Source organism: Numida meleagris, chromosome 27 (genome assembly GCF_002078875.1).
Source record: "Numida meleagris isolate 19003 breed g44 Domestic line chromosome 27, NumMel1.0, whole genome shotgun sequence".
NCBI classification, from domain to species: Eukaryota; Metazoa; Chordata; class Aves; order Galliformes; family Numididae; genus Numida; species Numida meleagris.
The window spans coordinates 3550478-3571508 of NC_034435.1; the positions used below are offsets into that span (position 1 = coordinate 3550478).

The following is a 21031-nucleotide window of genomic DNA, read 5'->3' on the forward strand; positions in this document are numbered from 1 at the left end:
TGCTATAATACTATGTTTTCCTTCCCCTTAATTACTACTTTTTGCGCAACCTTAACTCCCAAGGGTTAGTGCGATTCCTCCAGTAGGTGCTTGCCCAGAGCTCCTGGAAGCACAATGGCACAACTGTGCTGGGAGAAATCCTGTTTTAATGTGGTGGCAAGCAGGTCAGCTGGAGAGCATGGGTAGATGCTATAAGCAGCAAGTGGAATGGTTCTTGTGCTTCTGAAAAGCTGTGTTCTCAAAATGAGGGGTGAGAGATTAGTAATTTTTGCTTTTGTTTTCTGTTTAAAATAAATGTTTGTGAGGGGGCCGGGAAAGTTGTCAGTTACCATCATCTCCTTTTCTTTTTCTGTCTAGAGATGACGGTGCTGAAAATGAAGCCTCTGTTTCCAACAAGTTTGTTAATGATGGCAGTTTCCTCCAGCAGTTTCTCAAGCTGCAGAAGGAAAAGTCAAGTGCTGGTAGGTCGACCTCTGAGCAACAGGAGGCCTTCCTTCTCCTGATGGTACCAGCTTTGTGTGAGCCACCTCCGTGTATATTCACTATAGAACCCCTGCTAGGAGCTGTTACCAGTATGAGTTAAGTTCTAAAGCAACGATGACCCCTTTAGATTTGGATTGAAGTCTTCCTTCAGGATGCAGTAGGAACGTTTGCACTTCTTTCTATCTGTAGGTGCTGTAAAGACAAGCATCTTTTTTCTTTTTTAGCTTGAATCTCACTTCGTAGCAATCACCGTAGTTTTCACTTTGTTATGAAGCTTTTGCCAGACAATGTCTTTAATTTACTCTGAAAATAACGGCCTTTTGGAGATGTATTACTGCCTGAGTTGTTATTTATAACCTGCTGAGATTAACACAGTAAGAATGCACAGGAATTATTTTCCCCCCTCATTCTTTTCTAAGAACCTCCCCCAAGTTCTACTAATAACTCGGCAAACGCTTCTGCACCAAATGTTGGGAAGAAACCTATGCTGTTTGGGAAGCGCCCGGGTCAGGTCCTGAGCAGCATGCTGCAGCAAGCGAAGAACTACTCCCATTCCAAACAGAGCCCAGTCGTTAACCGCCTCAGTGTGTTTCAGTCGCCAGATGAAGATGAGGAGGAAGATTATGAGCAGTGGTTGGAAATTAAAGGTAAATGACACTTTGTACTGCTGCATTGTTTATTGGGAGGGGGTCAGGTTCACTTACCATAGCGATACGAGTTGAGTGTTTGAAGGCTGGTTGGGCTTTTCCCTTATGCTGTGAGTTCTTCTTAGTAAGGTTTTTGCCTGCAGACTTCTGTGTAGAAAGCTGAGGGTTGAGTGCTGTTAAATACCAGCTGACTGGGGTTATTTGTCCAGCCTGAACTCAGTGTTGGAGGTGGGTCACTCGCCATGGTTAGGCTGGATTTGTTTTACATCTAGGAAGGTCGTTTTCTCTGAGATATCAAGGCAAACAATTGAGGAGGGGGAAAACATTGCAAGTATAAGTGAGTAAAATTACATATAAGGCTCAGAAGTGCAATCAGGTAAATTCCAAGTTCCTGCCTCTCTGAAGTCTCATTAGAAAAACACACTTTAGAGGTCTTAGCTGCTTGAAGAGGATATAAAACCAATGAAGAAAATTGCAGCAAGTGTCTGTGAATAACCTAGGCTAAGGAGCCAGAAGGCAGATTTGGTTAATAATCTGAATTTCACATGGACATCCTAATCAAGTATAAAATTAGATTGGTGTTGCTAAGTAAGTCACGCTAAGATTTGTGTCACAATTCATTTCATTATGTTTACAAAACCATGTCTAGCTGTTGCTGTGGGATTTACTAAAACGTAATCCTGGCAGGTCTGGACACAAGCATGAAGTGTACTGCAGGAATGGGAGAAGTAGCTGCTGTCTGCAGACAGCAAAGACAGGACATGGACCCTTAATGCAAAGGCCTTGGGTTCAAAACTAGTCTAGATCAGAGCAGACACTGCTCCTGCGTGCTCCGTGTCCAGCCCCATACCCAGAATATCATTGTCTAGACAAATGTGTGTTTAGTTTCCCCTGAATACATCCTACATCAGCCCTCTAATCGCTGTTAGTGAGCTCCTTGTTTGGCACAGAAGGAAAGACAGCTTTTTGGAGGCTGTGCTCTCCCCTTGTCTCTGGTGGGATTCCCTCCAAGTGAGGGCTGGGATGTGGGCATATGCCAGTGGGAAGAGCTATATGCTCCAGCTGCACAAGCTGCCTGTGCTGCCCTGAACGATGCTTTGGGAACTGGGATTTACAATGTTCAGTTGGTAATGTGGTTGTTCTATTCCTCCCCATTGTGTGTTTTGTGTGGAGTAGAGTCGTCAGCAGCAGATGATGTTCCAATTGAAGTTGTGCCCTGAACTGTTCTGTTTGCATTTTTAGGCTTTTTCGTGTTCTCAGAATACTAACTTCCTAGCAGGGGAGGGAGGGGGGCTGACTGTGACATAAGGATTGTGATTTGTACAGCTGTGTTAAGACCAGATCCCCCATTTCATACTTTTTCTTCCCGTTCCCGTTCTACTTTTGTCTGTCGCCGTGGTTCTTAGAAGTAATGTGCCTGTTGCCTGTTTGGTGTGTGAGTTGAACCCCAGTACTGACAGCCTGCTTAAAGTTTTACCCCCAGAGGATGCGGAGACCCGCCAAGTGGTGGAAAAGCTGGCTAGGTTCGTGGCTGAAGGGGGACCAGAGTTAGAGAAGGTCGCTATGGAAGACTACAAGGATAACCCAGCTTTTTCGTAAGTCTGCAGCTAACTCGTCTACCAAAGCAGGGCAGTGTGTCTTTGTAGGAGGAAGAACATCAGCCTTGTACATGCAGTTCTCATGGGGGAGCATGGGGTTGGTTTGGTTATTGTTGGGTGGATCTGAGCTTTGTTGCGTGTCACTGGTTTTGTTTTTGAGCTGGGAAAAGAGAGGCAGAAAGCGATACTGTGGTGGTGCTGGGGACAGATCAATTAGTTAAGAATATAGCCTGGGAGTTCTCCTGTCTGTACAACACCCAGCCCATGGGGATGCTGGTTGCTGAGTCTGACTTCTCTGCCACTGCTGTGCTGTGTGGCTGAGGACAGAGGATTCCCCCTTCCATGGGAAGGAGAGATTGTTATTTGCTTTTCTTTGTGAAGTAAAACGAGGTGTTTGGGCACAAGTCCTTGGATCAGAGCTGTGTGTATTTACACATGCTGAAGACGTTGTAGCCCACGGTTTAAGTGCGTTCTGAGTAATTTATCTACCTTGTTCTTTGTAGTTCAAGCTGTTTACGTCTCTAGGGGATCGGTGTTGGTTTTTTAATAGTTGTTGCTGATGCATATTTTTTTGCTGTTTTTTTTCCTTCGTCTCCACCTTAGGTTTTTACATGATAAGAACAGCAGAGAGTTCCTTTACTACAGAAAGAAAGTGGCCGAGATAAGAAAAGAGAATCAAAGTTCTCAGGCATCCTCGTCTCAAAAAGGTAATTAAGACTGTGATCTGGAGAATACTCTATACATTTCGGAATTTATTTGCCTTCTTCACCCTCTCTGTGACTGTGAGGCTGTCTGGGAACAGTGGGAACGGATATTTGGCTGTCTGTTCCTGTAAATAAAACTTCATAATGTATGGAGATGGTGAGCTCTGGCATCAGACTCCTTTGCCAAGATGGTTGTTGCCCAAGCCCACAACATGTTTAAGCACACTGTATGGAAAAGGCTTGTTTCAGTCCTGAAAATGCACTGAGGAAGAGTGCTTGTTGTCTTATGTTCTTATTGGATTTGTTATCAATGAGAGAGGTTTATTTGAATGTAATCCTCATTTCTGCTGCTGTGTCCCTACCTGAAGCCTTTATTTCCTGCTTGGGACGTAAACCTTTGCAAATAAGGGACTGATTTCAGGTGGGAGAACAGCAGAAGTGGGTGACCTGCCAACAGACAGGTGCTGTGGGCAGTGGAACAAGGTTAACTGCATTAGAAAACCAAAATTGTTGGGGGTGAAATGTGGTCTGCAGGCTGGGCATTCACTGCTTCCCAGCCAGCCTCTGTTTCAGGCCTGCTGTCAGATTCCCTTTCCTGTGGAAAGGAGTATGAATGCAATTTAGCTGTCACGCTGATGAGCTAACAGCCCAAACAAATGGTGGCTTAACAGACTGTGGGCTGAAGGAGCTCATTACCAATATCAACTAGCTGATACCGCAGCCTGGAAGCTATAAACGGTATTATCCATACTTTACAGGTGTGGAATGTTGAAGCAAGGGAAGGTTATGTCTTACCCATGGCTTCTAGTCATGTCTTCTGCTTCCTGGTCCTGTGCCAGCGTGCTGGAGTGCTGGCACTGCTACTATGCAGGTAGCAAATTCATATAAGGCTGTCATGGCTAAATAACATGCTTGCCAGGCTCCTTATAAACGTCAGATATGCTTGAAATGTGAATGCTCTGAGAGCTCTGTGCCTTTGGGCTGAGGCTGCAGCAGTCGCCTCTTCCATGTGAGGGTTGGGACTGTTCCATGGGGAATTTCCTCTGTCCTGCCACCCTCCCCTCCAGTGGCCATCAGGTGCATAGTGACACTGGGTACACGTGGGATTATGTGTCACTGCTTGGCCACCTTTTCCTCCCATTTGCACCTGTGGACTTGAGTGGCAAAACCTTTAATGGGGGTTAATTGTGAGTACTGAGATGTAACGTAATGGAACAGTGCCTGACACGAGGAAGAAGGCCTTCCTCTGCTGTGCAGAGAAATGAGTGCCCCCCTTTGAACACAAAAGCTGGCTTGTCCCTTAATCTGCTGTCATCTAGCTGCTGGCACAGGGGACGGTGACGTGTGAATGAGCCCTCCTAGTTACGAAATGGTTGTACAACTGTAATGCAATGTCATGTTTTTGTGTTGTAAACTCTGTTTATGTGTCGTATTCTTAAAAATTAAACTCGACCTTTTGCCCTTATTCTGCTCTTGGGGTTCTTAGAACAGATAGGCTTTGACTGTTGCTTGTGTGAGTTGGGCCCAGTACTGACAGCCTGCTTAAAGTTTCACCCCCAGAGGATGAAGAGACAAAGAACTTTGCTGAGAAACTCGCCAGGTTCATAGCAGACGGGGGTCCTGAGGTGGAAGCTATTGCCTTGCAGAACAACCGTGAGAACCACGCTTTCAGGTAAAGGAAGAAGCCTGCTGCTGGGGTAAGGTGGGGGCATGGGGTGGGCCCTTTTTCTTTTCTAAAAGGCTAATGGTAGACATAAATCTGAAGTTCCAAGGGCAGTACAGCTGTGTAGTGCTTTCACATTCTGAAGCTTTACAATTCAGGGCGTAGAGGGAGAGGAATCGATTTGCTTTCTCCAAAATTAATTTACGACTTGCACCCCTCCCAGCTGCTTTCTGTTGCAATCCACTGGTATCATTCTGACCTTTAAGCTCTTCCCTGTCACTGGGTTCTGTTGTGAGCCCCCATCTCTTACTGCTGCTGTCCAATTAATTTCCTGGGTTGCTCTTTACGCAGCATCTTCTCTAATGTACAGGTAGCACTCCTCCACCGTGAGGTCCCCCTTTGGAATCTCTTTTTCAGTGCCTCAGATGTGAATTGTCCTCTTCAGTGCTTACTGACAGCTGTTTAATGTCTCCCTTTAGTGTCATACGTGTTTCATTTCCCTGCTCTCACAAGCAGTGTGGTGCGTTCCCTGGGAGCGACGCTGTGTTCAGCAGGCCTTATTTTGCTGCTGCTATCTTGGCATTTTATTTGTTGCCTTCTGGCCCTCTTGAGTCGTCTCCTTGTGTGGTGAATTGCATTCGACAGATGTGCTTGTAGCTGAGCTGCTCCATTATTTACTTGAAAACACCACTGTGGTCCCACCTGAGCATGGCCCAGCTGAACCCTACCTCCTCTGTCGGGGTTCCATCGGATGGATGTGATGTCCTGCCCTGCCCTGTGCTCGCTCCTGGAGCAATCCCTAACCCTGTCATTCAAATGGAGGAATGGGAGATTCAATTCAATGCGTTCTAGAGTGTCAGAGATCTGCTTCTGTTTGCCTGTGGCTGTTGTGGATGGGAAAGGCCCATTGTGTCCTATGCTTCCTTGTAGGATCAGGCACTATCACAAGGAGAGGTTAGGGCAGGGATTAAACTGGTCCTCTCTGGAGCAGGAAGATTGCGGAGGCATTCGGAATAGCCAAAGTTTCTGCGTGGAGTATTTAAATTGGAGGGAGCCCAAGAAGAGAGTGTTTATAATAAACAAAGTGTGTCGATTTTTTTTTTGCGTGGCTGCTAGTCTGAGGGTTGTTCATGTTCTTCCTACAGACACTAAGGAGTTTTATTTTACCCAAAAGGTCAGAGATGCCTATTTCTGGAAGGAGTAACAACTAAAGCAGTATTTTGGTTGAGTACGAGGGAACAGGAGGAGGAGTGGTGGTGTAATTAAGCAGGCTGTTAATATCTACACTTCCAGCTTGAATAGAGGGCCGAGAGCAGTTTCTTTAGGCAGTGGTTTGGCGTTCTCCTTGCTAAGCCAGGAATGTTTGTTTTCATCTATGAGCTGAAACCCAACACGTTGTGGTGCCCTTGCAGTTTTCCCAGACGTGTTCTGGGGGAGGCCCTTGCATTTCCACGACGCGGCGAGATCCTTTTAGCACAGTGCACTTATGTGATGCCATAAATAGCTGTGTTTTGCCCAGGAATGGGAAGCACGCTTCCTGGTCCCGAAGGCTTGCAGTTCACCTTGCAGCAGCGTGCAGAACCCTGCGTTGCACGCACGTACACACGGGGTGGTGCTGGAGAGCAGCAAGATGAGTGGGAGGGCTCGTCGTGCAAGAGCGCTGTAGGAGAGGGAAGCGCTGAGCAAACTGGGCTCTATCCATCCCCTGGGTATGGCTGCTGGTCCAGACTTCTTCTTTTTCCCCCGTAGGTTTTTATATGAGCCAAACAGCAAAGGCTACAAGTATTACCGGCAGAAGCTGGAGGAGTTCCGTAAGGCCAAAACCGGTGCTGCAAGTGCTCCCTTGCCTGCAGAGTCCAGTCTGAAAAGGAAGACCAGTCCTGAGGCGTCTCCATCACCTCTGTGCTTATCGTCTTTGCCGTTGCCTGTGCCCACACCTTTGCCTTTACCCTTACCCATCCCCGTCCCCTCGCCGTTGCCCTTGCCCGTCCCCTCACCGGTGCCCTTGCCCGTGCCCTTGCCCATCCCCTCACCGTTACCCGTGCCCTTGCCTGTACCCTCACCATTGCCCTCACCTTCACCATCATCCTCTACAACTCCACCTAATCAGACGGCTACAGCTGCTGCTGCGACAACAACTACAGCCGCTGCTGCAGGCACGACGAAAAAGAAGCGGAAGAGCAGGTGGGGGCCAGAGGAGGACAAGGTTGAACTGCCCCTCCCGCAGCTCATGCAACAGCTGGATTCCCCCTCCCCTCTGTCAGGTTAGTGGCTCTGTCGTTCGGGTTGCATAACTATTTTTTCCTAGGGAGTGCTTTCTGCCTTAGCTCAGCTGGCTGCGTAAACAGAGAGCCCAGCGAGTCTTTATCTCTTGTTGTAATCTCCTTGGTGGCCAGCCCCCTGTCTTTCAGCTGGGTCCAGCAGCTAACTCTCCCTGTGTGGAAACCCAGATAAACCACTTTATCTCGCTGACACCAGGGATTGGATCTTATCGTTCTTCAGCTATCTCTAAAACCCTGCTGTGCTATAGCTCATTAGAGCCTCAGCCTCCACGCTATTTAGGGCTATTTCACTTCAGGAAGAGTCTTCAGAAAACAAATATCAAAGCTGAACTGTGCTTATTCCCCACAGTAGGATAAAACCCCTGGGCAGCGCTTCCATCTGACTCTAACTGATCAGAAGGCTAAATGGGAATGGCTGTTCCCCAGGTGCTGGTGGGCACGAGCATAACTCCCCGTTCCAATTTATACCCATTTCAGTTCATTTGGTTACAAGCAGGCATCACAGCCCTCATCCAGTGTCGAGGCTGATGCCCCCGTTGCTTCACCTGTCAAGTTCACCAGGGGGTGCAGCCCTGTTGGAGTGCTGGGAGGTAATTCTTCCAGCCCAGGCACTCACACTGAGCTCACAGAAGTTGAACTCCCATGGCCCATCTGTGCATGTGCAGGTAGGTAATTAGGCAGGCACTTAAAGATGCATATAGAAATTGAGTCGCTCGAGGATAACAGGTGGGTGCAGACATTTGAGATGATGTCTTTGAATCCTCTGTTCAGGTAGCGTGTTGTGGGGAAGGGATGGCCAAAGGAGCAAGAAAAGGTGCAAGATAGGCAGCCAGTGTTGGCAAACAGAGAGAAAGTTAATGGTGTGAGACTAGAGTCAGGGGAAAAGGAATCAGTACCTGTCTAAATAAGAACTTTCCCCAAAAGCAACAGCAGAGTGGATGAAATGGGACAAGTAGCAGAAAACAAGGTATAACTTTGTGAGCTGTAGGGTGAGACCATGTGGTTCCCAGCACATGCTCAGCGTGTAGAATTTGTTGCTCCATCAAGTCAGTGGGTCTTCTGCTTCGGCTGGGTTGTAGAGGACATAGTTGCTCAGCCATTAATAGCTTTGATTGTTAGGCCTGGGTGAGATGTTGGGTTGGCAGTATGTGTCGTGGTGCATTGATTCTGCAGAGGTCAGGAAGGAAGGGCTCAATCTCCTCATCCAGCACTTCCAATGTGGAGGAAGAGGAGTTTCTGTGTAATCTGGTTTTCTCATCACTGCCCTGTACAGAATTCTTGTCTATACATGTCATACATACAGGACAAGTTACCAGTCTGGATGGCTCATTCATTTGACCTTGAACTGCTGCTTGTACTAAGCCAGAAACCAGATACTAAAGTCTTATTCTGTGCCTCCAGAGTATCTTTTTTTTCTTGCAGACAGTAATGAAGCTTAGATGAAGCTTTGATAGCTGGGCAGGCGCTATCTAAACAAGCATCAGATTCCATCTTAATACCTCCTGCTGCAGCGGGGGCCTGCAAGAGTATCCGTGTGCTCGTTCCAGCGTGCTCCCTGCTGAAATCTCCCCTGGCTCTTTAGCCTCCCCTTAATTAGACAGGGACGAGCTGGCTGTGTTCATGTTCACTTTCTACAGGGCTTTGTGTCAACTAGAAGAAAAGGACAGCAAACAATTGGCTGGGCATAACAAATCGACCATTAAAGCGCTGTTAATGCTCTGTAGGGGGAAGGATTTTTTTTCTTAATTTATTGCTTGAGGTGGACTAATCTCTTGCTTAGAATTAACATCTTCAACCTGACGGGTGGAGAGAATTCCAAATTAAACTGGTTCAGTGCAAGGCAGGTTGCACAAGATGCTCTGGTCCCTGAATGTCTGTGTCTCAGACCTGTATCCTTAGCAGTTGTTGTGAGCCTAGTGGAGGAGTGTTGTGATTCTTTTTCAGTCTCCTCGTAGTAATAAATCAGTATTGCAGAGTGGAGAAAAAGTAGCTCTTTTGGACAGAAACAAGGTTCCTCTTAAATATATTGATGTCAGAGCACTTAACTGCATAGGTGCTGCAGGGACTAATACATCTGAGAAGCTGAACAGAGCAGAGATGCTGCCATCGGTGAACTCTGTGGACTAATGGGACGCTGTAGGCTGTTATTAGAATATTCTGAAACCTAATATTGGATCGATTTGGGTCCGATTGGTTTTAATTGAGCACGATCTTGAGGCTGCAAAGCGAAAATCCAGGCGCCTCTGTGTTGGGATTTCCTCTGCTGTTCTTAAAGGACGTTCAGTTCGGTTGTAACAAGCTCCTCTTTGGGCGTGTGGGGAAGGGATGAACCCTCAGGTAGTCTTCTGCCAATGCTGCAGCTAGACTGCACCATTAACCCTGTAGACAAAGCTGATGTCATTCAAGGGAAAAAATGCCCTTTTCCCAGTGCTGAACGTGAGGCTGAGAGCAGCTTCCTCCCTTTCGCATCGTGTTTGCCTGATGCTGGCCTGGTGTAAGGCACCTATAAATCTTAGGATCTGTTTTGATGCAAATACGTTGACTGATCTTGCTTCCGAATAGATTCTTCTGTCTTCAGCTGGAGATTTTGGGTGGAGCTTTGCTTTTTTTTTTTTTTTTTTCTTCTTTTTTTCATCAACTTTTCTGTGTCGTGGTGCTTTGGGCCAGGACTACAGAAACATCCCCCACTGCTCCATTCCTGCAGCGACTCTTCCAGCGTAACCTCAGCATGAAGCCTGCAAGGTGCCACAGAGCAGGCAGACAAGCCAGGTGCAGCTTTAGCACAGGAAGCAGCAGCGCCATACGCTTCCTGGGATGTGAAAGAAGATGCCACGGCCTTACCTTTCTCCTTCGAGGTGGTTATATATGCTGGCAAGCCACCAGCTCGTGGGGCCTCTGGAGCCATGCCTGGCTCTTAGCCGGAGTGTTTATGCAATTCAGAATGAAGCCAGAGAGCTGCTGACCTCTGTGAAGGGCAGAGTCTTCCTCGGTGCATTCAGAGAAAGCTTTCCCATGCCCTGAGACAAGGAGGTGAATCCTCGGCGAGGGCTGGTGCTGGAGTGCCCAGGTCTGGCATCACATTTGGAACCAGTTCTACGTGGAGTGGCGTAGCGTGTTCGTTAAAACAGTCTCCAGTTCTCACTGCTCTCCGAGACAGAAATCGAGCACTTTGTCAACAGCAGACAGGTTCATTTCTCTACTTGCTCTTATTTCTTGGGAGCTGGAAGTGCTTATCCGAGCGCCAGGCCCGGGGTAACGCCGCTGATTGCTTCCTGCTCCCAGCAAAACCTCTTGCAGTGTTTTCCATAACTCCTCCTGCAGAGCTGACTCCCATGGCTGGCGCCGAGGCTCTCGCTGTGCGAGGGAGCCTGGGTGTGCTGCTTCGTGTTAGCTTCACTGAGACAGGGGAGATGTAGGTTGGATATTAGGAGGAAGTTTTTCCACACAGAGGGTGGTGATGCACTGGAACGGGTTGCCCAGGGCGGGTTGTGGATGCCCCATCCCTGGAGGCATTCAAGGCAAGAGTGGATGTAGCTCTGGGCAGCCTGGTCTGGTGGTTGGCGACCCTGCACTCAGCAGGGGGGTTGAGACTGGGTGATCTTTGAGGTCCTTTTCAACCCAGGCCATTCTATGTTCTCCTTGGGAGGCTGGAGTTGAGGAAGCTGCTTCCCAATCGTGGCACGCTTGGCCAAAAGCATGCGGGAAGGGAGGGAGATGAGAGGGCTCGGATCAGCTGCCCTGGGTGAGAACAAGGGAAAGGCAGAAGCCAACTCCTGGGGCCTAATTAGCATGCCGTGTAGACGTTTGGTGTCACGAACAACGATCCCATTATGATTGGGCTTCATAATTAGTAGATGATGAATAATGAATGAAGCGTCATTTAACTGGAGTCTGGACGTCCGTCCGAATTGGAGGCTTTTTGCAGTCATTAAAAAGAAAACCTCCTCCTTGCGTTGAAAAATGCAGCGCGCTTTCAAGTGCAGTTCCGTGTCTTCTTTTAATTCCTTAAATATTTAAACTGCTGGAATCTCAGTTCTGAGGTGCTGTAGAGGGAGGGGAGCTGCCAGTTTTGCTAGATGGATGCAAACCGTGTTTGTAAGGCAGCCTCCGCTGTAAATCTCTTTCTGCAAGCCCAGCAACGTTCCTGTTACTCCTTTTCGTGGTGCAGCAATGGCACGTAGGCTTCCCTGCTCCTTTAATGTGTGCTTTGAACCCACTGTTGTGTGGGCACTTCAAATCAGTGCGTTCCCTGCCCGCATCGTCCTAGTACCTCATTTCAGGGCTTACCTGATACAGCAGTGAGACTCATTCCAGAGGAGGAGCTTCCAAATGGGATGCGGCAGGGAAAGGAGGATGCATCAGTGGGGTTGTCAAGCTTAGAATGTCCCCTCTTTGAAACCCAAGCAGTGCTCTCCTTGGGCCTGGAGGAACTCAGATCTCCTTGGGGAACGGTGCCTTCCAAAGCGGCGTCACGCTTGTGTCCTTGTTCTAACGTGGTCATTTTGCTTTTCACTGTGAGTGAAGTTGCTGTTTACGTAGTCATCAGCAGACACTGTGGTGGCTGGGCTTCACGAGGAAGCCTTATGAGGGGAATTAAGATGAAAGGAGCAAGGATTTTTCAAGCGTGCCATAGGAGATTGCCCTGCAGCGTGACCTCTGGGGCTGTGAGACGCTGGTTCCTGCTCTGCTAACACGATTTGGGCTCCGGGCTGGCAGAGCCACCACGAGCTGCTGGCTTTCCTGCCTCTGCCTTCATGGGGTTGCTCTGCAGCTCGGTGTCTGAACGCAGCCATGGTGAAATGGGTCTGAAGCTTCACGAGGTGGTGAAATGGGTCTGAAGCTTCACGAGGTGGTGAAATGGGTCTGAAGCTTCACGAGGGGTTCTGGAGATACGGCTTCGCCGCCTCGACAGCTGGCTCTGATTTATGAAAGTCTTTTACATGTGCTTGTTTCAGTTCAGGACCTCAAGGGCCTTGGGTATGAAAAAGGGAAACCAGTTGGTTTGGTGGGTGTGACGGAGCTCTCCGAAGCCCAGAAGAAACAGCTGAAGGAGCAGCAGGAGGTAAGGCCCCGAAGTGATTCCCAAATCCATTTGTGTGCCTGCATCTCGTGCCGCAGCGCCGGGTGGGAGAATGGAGGTGGGGACAGCCAAGGAACTTTTCCACATAAATCTCTGGGATTTGTGCTGAATGCCTGAGAATCACGTGGTGCTGCAGTCAGCAGAAAAATCTCAGAGGGCTCCGGGGAATACGAACTAAGCCAGCCAATTGCTGTGCTACCAAACTAAAACCCAAAATCTATAAGGTCCGTGGTGTCTCATCTGCAGCTGGTTATGTATTGCTTTAGCAGGGGGGAGGCGAGGGCTTGCGTGCAAGCTGTGGAGGAGCGAGAGCAGCATTTGCTTTTGCTGGAACACGAGGGTGATGCTCAAAGCGCGTGGGGATGACGAGGTGGCAGCAGTCCTCGGTGCTAAAATCAATGTGCATCTCATGGAGGAGCCAGCACGTCTTGCTCCTGTTTGATCCGAGAAGCGAGCGGGTCGCATCAAGCAACTGTGCTGCCCCTTGGGACCTGTAGCTGTCATCACCTGTATTCTAGGAGGCAGCTGGGGGGGGGGTGGGGGGCTGCACTGCCCAACCCCCTGCAGCTCTGCTGCCTGTGTGTTGGTTTGTGTCCCTGAGCGCGCTGTTGCGTCTCTTCGCGTAGATGCAGCAGATGTATGACATGATTATGAAGCACAAGCAAGCCATGCAGGAAATGCAGATGATGTGGGAAAAGGCGATTCAGCAGCACCAGCATGGCTACGACAGCGATGAGGAAGTGGACAGCGAGCTGGGAACGTGGGAGCACCAGCTGCGACGCATGGAGATGGACAAGACGCGAGGTGTGTGGGGAGCTGCCGTGCAAGCACCTGGCCTGCTCTGCAATTGTACAGAGGCCTCCAGGGGGGGGGATGTTTGAGGTCGTGTTCTTAGCGTGGCAGCCACAGGGTCTCTCGTCACTGGTCTGCTCTGTGGTTGCCCTCCATGCTGAGTGGAGGTGGTAACAGTTTGTTCCCGCGAGGCGTTACGCTTCGCAAAGCCCCTGAAATCCCAAGTCTAAGAACGCTGCATGACTGCTGTTTTCACTTCTTTATCTTGGGCAGAGTGGGCTGAGCAGCTGACCCAGATGGGCAGAGGGAAGCATTTCATTGGAGACTTTCTCCCACCAGACGAGCTGGAAAAATTCATGGAGACGTTCAAGGCTTTGAAGGTAAAATAGCAGAGATTTCCCCGAGCGGTCACAGCGCTTCAGATCTGTCCTGCAGCGATGAGGGTGAGACCTGAGGCACGGCAGAGCCCTTTGTCAGAGCAGTTTGCTGCCGTGCAGCTCTGAAGTGCTTCTGCCCTCACCCTGGGGGCCGTGTTCCTTCTGTGGGTTTTCGCTCTTTGTGGCTGTAGTAAACTAGAGAGCAGACTGCTGGGATGGGATTTGGGGGTGAGCTGGAATTGGAGACCAACCTCGCGGGCTCCCCATCATTTGTCTGCAGTTCCTGTTTAAGACAAGTGGTGGCTGATGCCAGGCAAGGAAAATTTGAGTTTTTCTCCAGGCAGTTGTGATAAGTGAAGGCCTAAAGCATACAAAAAGCTTACGAAAGGTGCTCCATAGCTGTCGATTCTCCCTGAACTGTAGAACTTCTTGATGCTGGCATCCTTGATAATGTTTTCTTGTAACCAGCGTGGGTTCTTCTGTTCCCTGGAAATCCTTGTTTGTATAGGAGCCGTGTCTGAAACTCGATTCAGTGAGCAACTTGAAATTCAGAAGCTGAATGTGTCTCAGCCTAATCTCGCAGTAGCATTCCCTGCTCCTTGCAGATTGTTATAGGGCTTGCGTGGCTGTGCAGTGCTTTATCATTTACCTGTTTTCTTCTCTGTGTTTGTGCAGAATTGGAGTCCCAAGAGGTTGTGCTGGTTATTAACTGTTTGCCAGAACACTCCTGACTTCCAGTAGCTGAAGCTGATTTTTCCCTCCTTTGACCCACAAAGATAGGTCTGTCTGTGCATACACAGAACAAACAGCTCTGCCTTTTGCCTTTCTGCAGGAAGGACGTGAACCAGATTATTCTGAGTACAAAGAGTTCAAACTGACTGTGGAAAACATCGGTTATCAAATGCTAATGAAGATGGGCTGGAAGGAAGGCGAGGGACTTGGTTCGGATGGACAGGGGATTAAAAACCCAGTGAGCAAGTAAGCGGAGTTCTTCTACTATTGATTTAGTCCTTTCCTCTTAGGCTGATAATTGATGCTCCTACTCCAGCCTACTGGAAGCAGCTGCAGTGAATGTGGCTGTAATTCATCACTTGCACAGAATATGGAATCCTCTCAGCAAAGGAGGAAAATTGTTTCTGATTTCTTTGGGGTTCTCTAACTGGATTTGTTACTGTGTCTGAGGCAGAAGGTTTGATCTGAGCCCAGGAGTGCTTTGCTTCCAATCTCAATTTGCCTAGTGTATTTTTTCTGAGCTGCCTGCTCTTCAGTTTCCCCCTGTATAAAACAGAGATAACACATGTATGTGCCTCATCACTCCCAGGACGTGCCTCCACATTTACTTAAATCATCAAGAGCCAGCCTTCTGCATCTGGAGCACTCTTGGTGCCTGCTTGGCCATTCTCTGGCATGCTCTGGGTGGAAGGCACTTAGCAATGCATGCTCCTGGTGCACCCATTTGAAATGCATTCAGGTCCGTAGCAGCGAGCGCTGCGTGTGACCGTGCAGCTCTTTTTTTGCACAGAAGTTCACTGACTTTATCACATTCTGCAGGTAACAAAGCTTCAGGAGAGTTCCATCCAAAAACAGATGAACGTGTCTTTTTGGATGGATCGTCTGCTGGCGTATGCTGAACTTCAGAAGCAGCCAGTGGTGATAGGAAATGCTGTGAATTGTTTTTTAGCATTGGATCCTTGTATAAATAACACTTGTTTGTTTGCTGTGTAATGTGAAGCGTCTCTGCAAAGCACTTCTTGGCTCATGGCAGGGAGATCTCTCTGGCAGTGTGCTTATTTGTTCAGAGGAGACCTGTGATGGAAGATCGCTGTGTTCAGAACAGCAAGGCTTTAAAACAGCAGAAGGAAGGCACTTCTGTCTGCCACGGGGTTGAACCTGGGTTGTGATTGGCTTGGGTTTGCCATCTCAGAATTGCTAAGAAGGCAGTAATGGAGACAGAAATGAGCTGTTGTCACTTCTGGGCTGTTCTGGAGTGAAGGATGGGAGCTGGGCACACTGTTGAGCAGTTGCCTGCCTCCATCAGTGAGGCACAAACCGGCAGCTTTGGCTGCCCAAGGTCGATCTGCCAGTAGGGAGGCCTGCAAAGCACAGGCAGCATTTCTACTCCAGCTCCAAGAGGGTAAGCAAATACACACAGACACTACTGCTTCCAACTACCGATAGCAGAAATCATTGCTTTGGAAGGGCAACGTAGAGACGTGGCGGAGGTGATGACGTGCTCGCTCCTACCTGCCCGTCACGGTGCGGGTGTTTCTGGTGAGCAGCGAGGTGAGCTGTCTGTCTGCTTCCCTCAGAAGCTTCGTTGTCTCCTTCTGAACAGGGGGACCACGGCTGTGGATGGCGCTGGCTTTGGCATTGATCGTCCTGCAGAGCTGACCAAGGAGGACGATGAGTACGAGGCGTTCCGCAAGCGGATGATGCTCGCCTACCGGTTCCGACCCAACCCGCTGGTAAGCTGACCACAGCAAGCACGGTGACAAATCCATCGAGGCCTCCGTCTGAGTCTCAGAACAGGAGAGAGAGAGGAGTGCTCCCGATGATTTTAACAGATCAAATTCCCTGAACGCTCCTTGGATTCGCTCTCATCCTGAATCCAGCCTCGTTACCACGCGGTGCCTGGCTGCGCTCCCCTCCTCGCTGTGGTTTTCTGATGCGAGGGATGCTGGCTCTCGTTGAACGCACACCGAGTGTGCGTGCTGCACACAAAGGAGGCAGATGGGCTGTCCATGAAGCCAGGGCTGATGCTGAATAATTGTTTTCCTGACTGCGAGAGGCTTGTGAGCCTGTTACATTCAGCGTGCCAGCGCATCCAGACAGCTGCCTTTGTAATTTGTGATGGGAAACCTCAGGTTTCGCTGTCAGGAATGTCACGTTTCAGTGGCTTTTTCAGATAATTAAGCTCAAATGCTCATTGTTCTGTGAAGACGGCGATTCTGATTAATTTTCTTGCGTTATTCTTCCCCGCAGAACAATCCACGGCGACCTTACTACTGAGAGCGTCCCATGGGACGGCGCGTTTTCAAAACAATTGTGATTTTTTTTTTACTGTGAAACGTTCGGAAATCGCGTTGCCATTTCTCTCCTTTGCTGATATCGACAACTTCCCGAAGTCACGAGGCCGGCTCTCACCCAGAGGAAAGGGCTGCAGGCCCGCTCACCATGCACATCAGCATCATGACAGCCACTGGAACGAGGCCTGGGTGCTGCTCAGAGGGGGAACAGAGCGGGTGAGAGCAGAGATGTGTGCGTGGTGCCCTGCTGAGAGCAAGGGCAGCCCCAAAGATGCCGACAGGGATAGTGCAGGGACTCGGTGCAGGTCTAGCTCAGTGTCCTGTTACTGACAGCACGTTTTTTCCGCATAGTGGTAGACCCTTTGTTTTTCAGAGCTGCAGCCTGCGCTGCTCTCTTTTTAATTGCAAAGATTTAAAGAAAAAAAAAAAACAAAAAAGGACTGTCCGACCCCGCTTCGGGGGCTCCCGGTCGGTCTTTGTTCCCTGACAGACCGAGTTCCGATGCTGTCGTGAAGCCACGAGTACAGTCTGACCTCCAGCTGACGTTGCACAACCGGTGCCTCCTTGTTTCACCTCTGCCCTCTGGAAGAGGAGGCTGGGAGCAGCGCGTGGAGCCTGACCGCAAGGGCTGAGGGGCACAGGGGATTTCGTTCAGCTGCAGAGACAGCAGCCTCGTGCCGTCTTGAACACTAAGTTCACCCCCAGCTTCTCAGCAAAACAAGCCCCTTGCAAACTGCGTGTCTGGACGTGGGTGATGAAGAGCCAAGCCTTCCACCACAGCTTCTCAAAGGCCATTTGGATTTTGTTGTCGTAAGGAAAAACCGCTGCGAGTACCGATTTTCTTCGTTCGTTCATTCATTCATTCTGTAAATAAAATAAAGCTCATTTCTTCCTTAGTTTCAATCACTGGGTTATTGCACAGAGCAGTCTTGCTGGGGCTTTTTCTAGGCTGAGCTGAATCTGGATCCATTTCTTCCCAACCATCTCCCAGGAAACAAAGCTTCTGGTTCTTTATCTTGCATTTCTTCTCCGATATCGATCCCAATATTTGGGGTGCGATTCTCTTTTGTTAACTTCTCTTCCCAGCTTTCATGCTTGGACTGGATGAACTTGTAGGTCTCTTCCAACCTAGCTAATTCTATGATTGTATAAATTCAATAGGAGTTCCTTGTGAGCAGAGGGGATGTGGGACCCTGTGCAGGCACGCAGCTGCACTTGGTGCAGCTCAGCAGCAACCAGCAGGGGAGGGTGGGAAACAGAGGGAGGGAATGGGGCTGGAATTCTGCTCCAATGAGGAAGGTCAGTGTGATGCCTGGGCTTGCTGGTATGTTAGGGGAACAATCCCTTCCCTTTCAGGCTAAAGCAGCAGTGTCTGTGCTTTACCCCCCTGGGTAAAGAGGATTCATCTCGGACTGCAAATAACATTTATAGTTAATGTAGATAAGTAACAAGACTTCTGTTTCACATTTCTTTATTAAAACACAAAAAAAGAGAGCAGCAAAACCACACAACGAGTGTGCTGGACGATGCATACAGATGGAAGCCATTCCTCCTTGGCCTGTGCTTATCCCTTCCTATCGCCTCCATCCCTTTTCCCACGGCTTCCCTGCCTTTGTCCCCCACCTCCCATGCTTTCCGTGGGGCCGGGCGCTGTGCTGACGAGGCGGTGCTGAGCGCAGCGTCCCAGCCCCGGGGCAAAGTGCAGAACGGTTCCATCGCTCCCCGGACTCTGAAGCAAAAGGGCAGAAGAGTGACACAGCGGCACATTTGTGAAAGCGTTAGGAGAGAGGGGGGGAAAGGTTGGGAGCCTCCGGGCTGTGCTACACGGTGCGGAGGTTCAGTGCTGCTGCTGAGGCAGAGGGAAGAAGCTTCGGCTGGAGCAGAACTGCAGAGGGGGAGGTCGGGGTGGTGCTGGGCTGCAGGGTTCTGCTCGGCCCCATTCGTCGCCCAAAGCCGCGGACCCGCGGTGCCTTTCACGTGCTTTGCTCGCCCTCGTGTGCCGTGAAGAGCCGAGCCCCCCCCGCTCCGTGAAGCGCTTCGGAGTTCCACAAAAAAAAAAAAAAGAAAACCCACGCATACATAATAAAAACCGATCCCAGTTTCCAGAATGAATGAATTGAGGAGGGGAAAAAAAACAGAAAACCACCCCCAAGCCTCAAAGCCCCTGGGTTCCCTTCTCCCCACGCTGCAGCTCCCACCTCTCAGCCCGGTACCGGCGGGGCTCTGGGCCCCCTCCCCGCCGTGCACCCCCCGTGCTCCCCGCTGCCGCTTTAAGGGCGCTGTCCGGGCCCGGCCCGGGGCCGAAGTCCGTCGGGGCTGTCGCGGTGCTCCGGGGATGCAGCTCCGCTCCGGGCCGGGCGCTCTCGCCCCCCCCCTGCTCGCCCTCCCCGCGGCTTTCGGCCTCAGCGGCGCTGCGGCGTTGGAGGAGTGAGTGCGGTGCGGGGCTGCCCCGCTCCGGCTCCGGGATGGAGCTCCGGGAGGTGGCGGGGGCCGGTGCGGGGCGCTGCGGGTCGGGGCGGGGTGGGGTCGGGATAAAGCAGCGGGTGCGGGGCGGTGCTGGGCTCCGGGGGGTTCGGTGCTGACCCGGCCCGAGGGGAGCGCTCCGGTTCGGGTGCAGAGCGCTGTGCCCCGGCCGAACCCGTGGAACGGCCCCCGGGGCTCTCACCCTGCGGCTGCGTTTGTGGGATCAGCAGGCGTGGGGCGGGTCGGGCTCGGGGCACAACGCGGCGTAGAGCTGGGCTCACCCACAGCCCAGCCCTGGGGTCGGGGCGCTCAGTGCATCCCCCCCCCCCCCCCCGCTTTATGCGCATCCCCTCCTACGCTGCTCCTCCGCTCACAGCCACGTCCCCCCCGGGCGCTGAGCCCCCCCCAGCTCCCAGCTCCTCCTCCCAGGGCCAACCCGGTGGGGTCGGTGCCTCTGCTCCACACCGACCCCGTCCTCACCCCCGCTGCCACCCCTGCCCCGGGACAACGGACCCGGAGGTGCCGCCCCGTGGGGACGTGGCCCCGCGCTGACGCGTCCCGGTGTCCCCCCCGCCCCGTCCGATGGGGACCGGGGGAGCTCTGCCCCGTGCTGCTTCGCCACCGCTCTTGTATCTGAATTCTGTATTAAGCATTCCATGGGAGTAATTAGTCAGGTAGTAATTAATTATACACTACTAATAATGCACTTATGCGCTGACAGTTCAATCGTTGGATTGTTTTGGCGGCTTGGTTTTTTTTTTTTTTCTTTTTCCATGCATCTCTGTTTGTTTTGGATACCCAGAGTGTGCGGGGTGGGGGGGAAGGGGGCGGGGGGGGAGGAAACCCCAGCCCCACTGAGAGCTGCTGTGACGCCCATCCCATAACCCACCCCTCCCCTCCCCATCCCACCCCTGACCCCTCCCCAGCACGAGGCGAGCACGAGCCGGGGGTCACTGGGGCTGCGCTCGGAGCTTCCTACAGGGCGAGCTGTCGGCGCACGGCGGTGCCTTCGCAGGCAGCGAGCGGCGCTTCCCCTGCTCCACGTCTTTGGTGCTGGGGTTAAAGGTTTGAGCCCAAAATGCCATAACGTGTTCAGCTGCGTAGCGTGAGAAGCGGAAGAATTGGTTGGAGCAGACCCGTAGCTACCCCGCCCCCCCCCCCCAGTGCAGTCCCCCCTTGGGAGGGAAGCAGCGAGCTCAGCACCTATTTCCCTTCCACTTCAGACAAATCCGCCGCGTTTGTCTTCCCTTCTCATTGCCTGTTCATTTCATCATCAGCGAACTCGGTGGGGGAAATGAGGCACACGGGGGACACGGGTCCCCCCCTGCTTGACCCCCCCCCCTCCTGTCCTGCAGCAACCCACTGCTGCTGGCGGCCGTGCTGCTCCTGGCCGCGCTGCTCGCCCTCATCTACTTCGCCAGCGCCGGGAGCTACTTCCAGGACCCCCTGTTCTGTGGTGAGTGAGGGGTCCCAGCACCCCCAGTCCCCCCACACTGGGCAGTGGGGCCGCGTGCTGAGCCCCCCCCCCCCCCCCGGGGGGGGGGGGCCCGGGCCGGGCCCCCCCCCCCCCCCCCGCTGCTTCCTTCAGTGTTCGTGGTGTTCTCCTTCGTCTCTGCCGTCGACCTGATCATCTCCCTGGAGGAGGATGGCTTCGTTTCGGGCTTCGCAGAGGTCTACGTGAGAGAGGTACCGCCCCATCGCAACGATTGGAGTGGGCAAAAAGCAGCACCCGACCCACCGGGACCCCTGGGGGGGTGTGGGGGAGGTGCTCACCCCCACCCCGTGGCATCTGCCATCTGTGCAGGGTGAGCCGTACCTGCGCACCGCACACGGCATCATGGTCTGTTACTGGGACGGCATCGTGCACTATGGGCTGTACCTTGCCATGATCGCAGCCATGAGCCAGCGGTGAGCGG

General features: G+C 51.5%; 2 protein-coding genes across 2 annotated transcripts in view; both read left to right on the forward strand.

The window, feature by feature from the left end:
* The window catches only part of SUGP1 (SURP and G-patch domain containing 1), an 18627-nt gene extending 1072 nt beyond the window's left edge, over nt 1–17555 (forward strand). The window contains exons 3-14 of the mRNA XM_021378347.1: nt 358–461; nt 903–1130; nt 2602–2725; nt 3332–3435; nt 4981–5104; nt 6845–7359; nt 12333–12439; nt 13084–13261; nt 13523–13629; nt 14459–14604; nt 15962–16091; nt 16609–17555. Coding sequence (XP_021234022.1) covers nt 358–461; nt 903–1130; nt 2602–2725; nt 3332–3435; nt 4981–5104; nt 6845–7359; nt 12333–12439; nt 13084–13261; nt 13523–13629; nt 14459–14604; nt 15962–16091; nt 16609–16635 — 1894 coding nt within the window. The 3' untranslated portion in view covers nt 16636–17555. The remainder of the gene's footprint in view (nt 1–357; nt 462–902; nt 1131–2601; nt 2726–3331; nt 3436–4980; nt 5105–6844; nt 7360–12332; nt 12440–13083; nt 13262–13522; nt 13630–14458; nt 14605–15961; nt 16092–16608) is intronic.
* The window catches only part of TM6SF2 (transmembrane 6 superfamily member 2), a 3591-nt gene continuing 1547 nt past the window's right edge, over nt 18988–21031 (forward strand). The window contains 4 exon segments of the mRNA XM_021378777.1: nt 18988–19079; nt 20471–20571; nt 20704–20801; nt 20920–21023. Of these exon segments, the coding sequence (XP_021234452.1) occupies nt 18988–19079; nt 20471–20571; nt 20704–20801; nt 20920–21023 (395 nt within the window).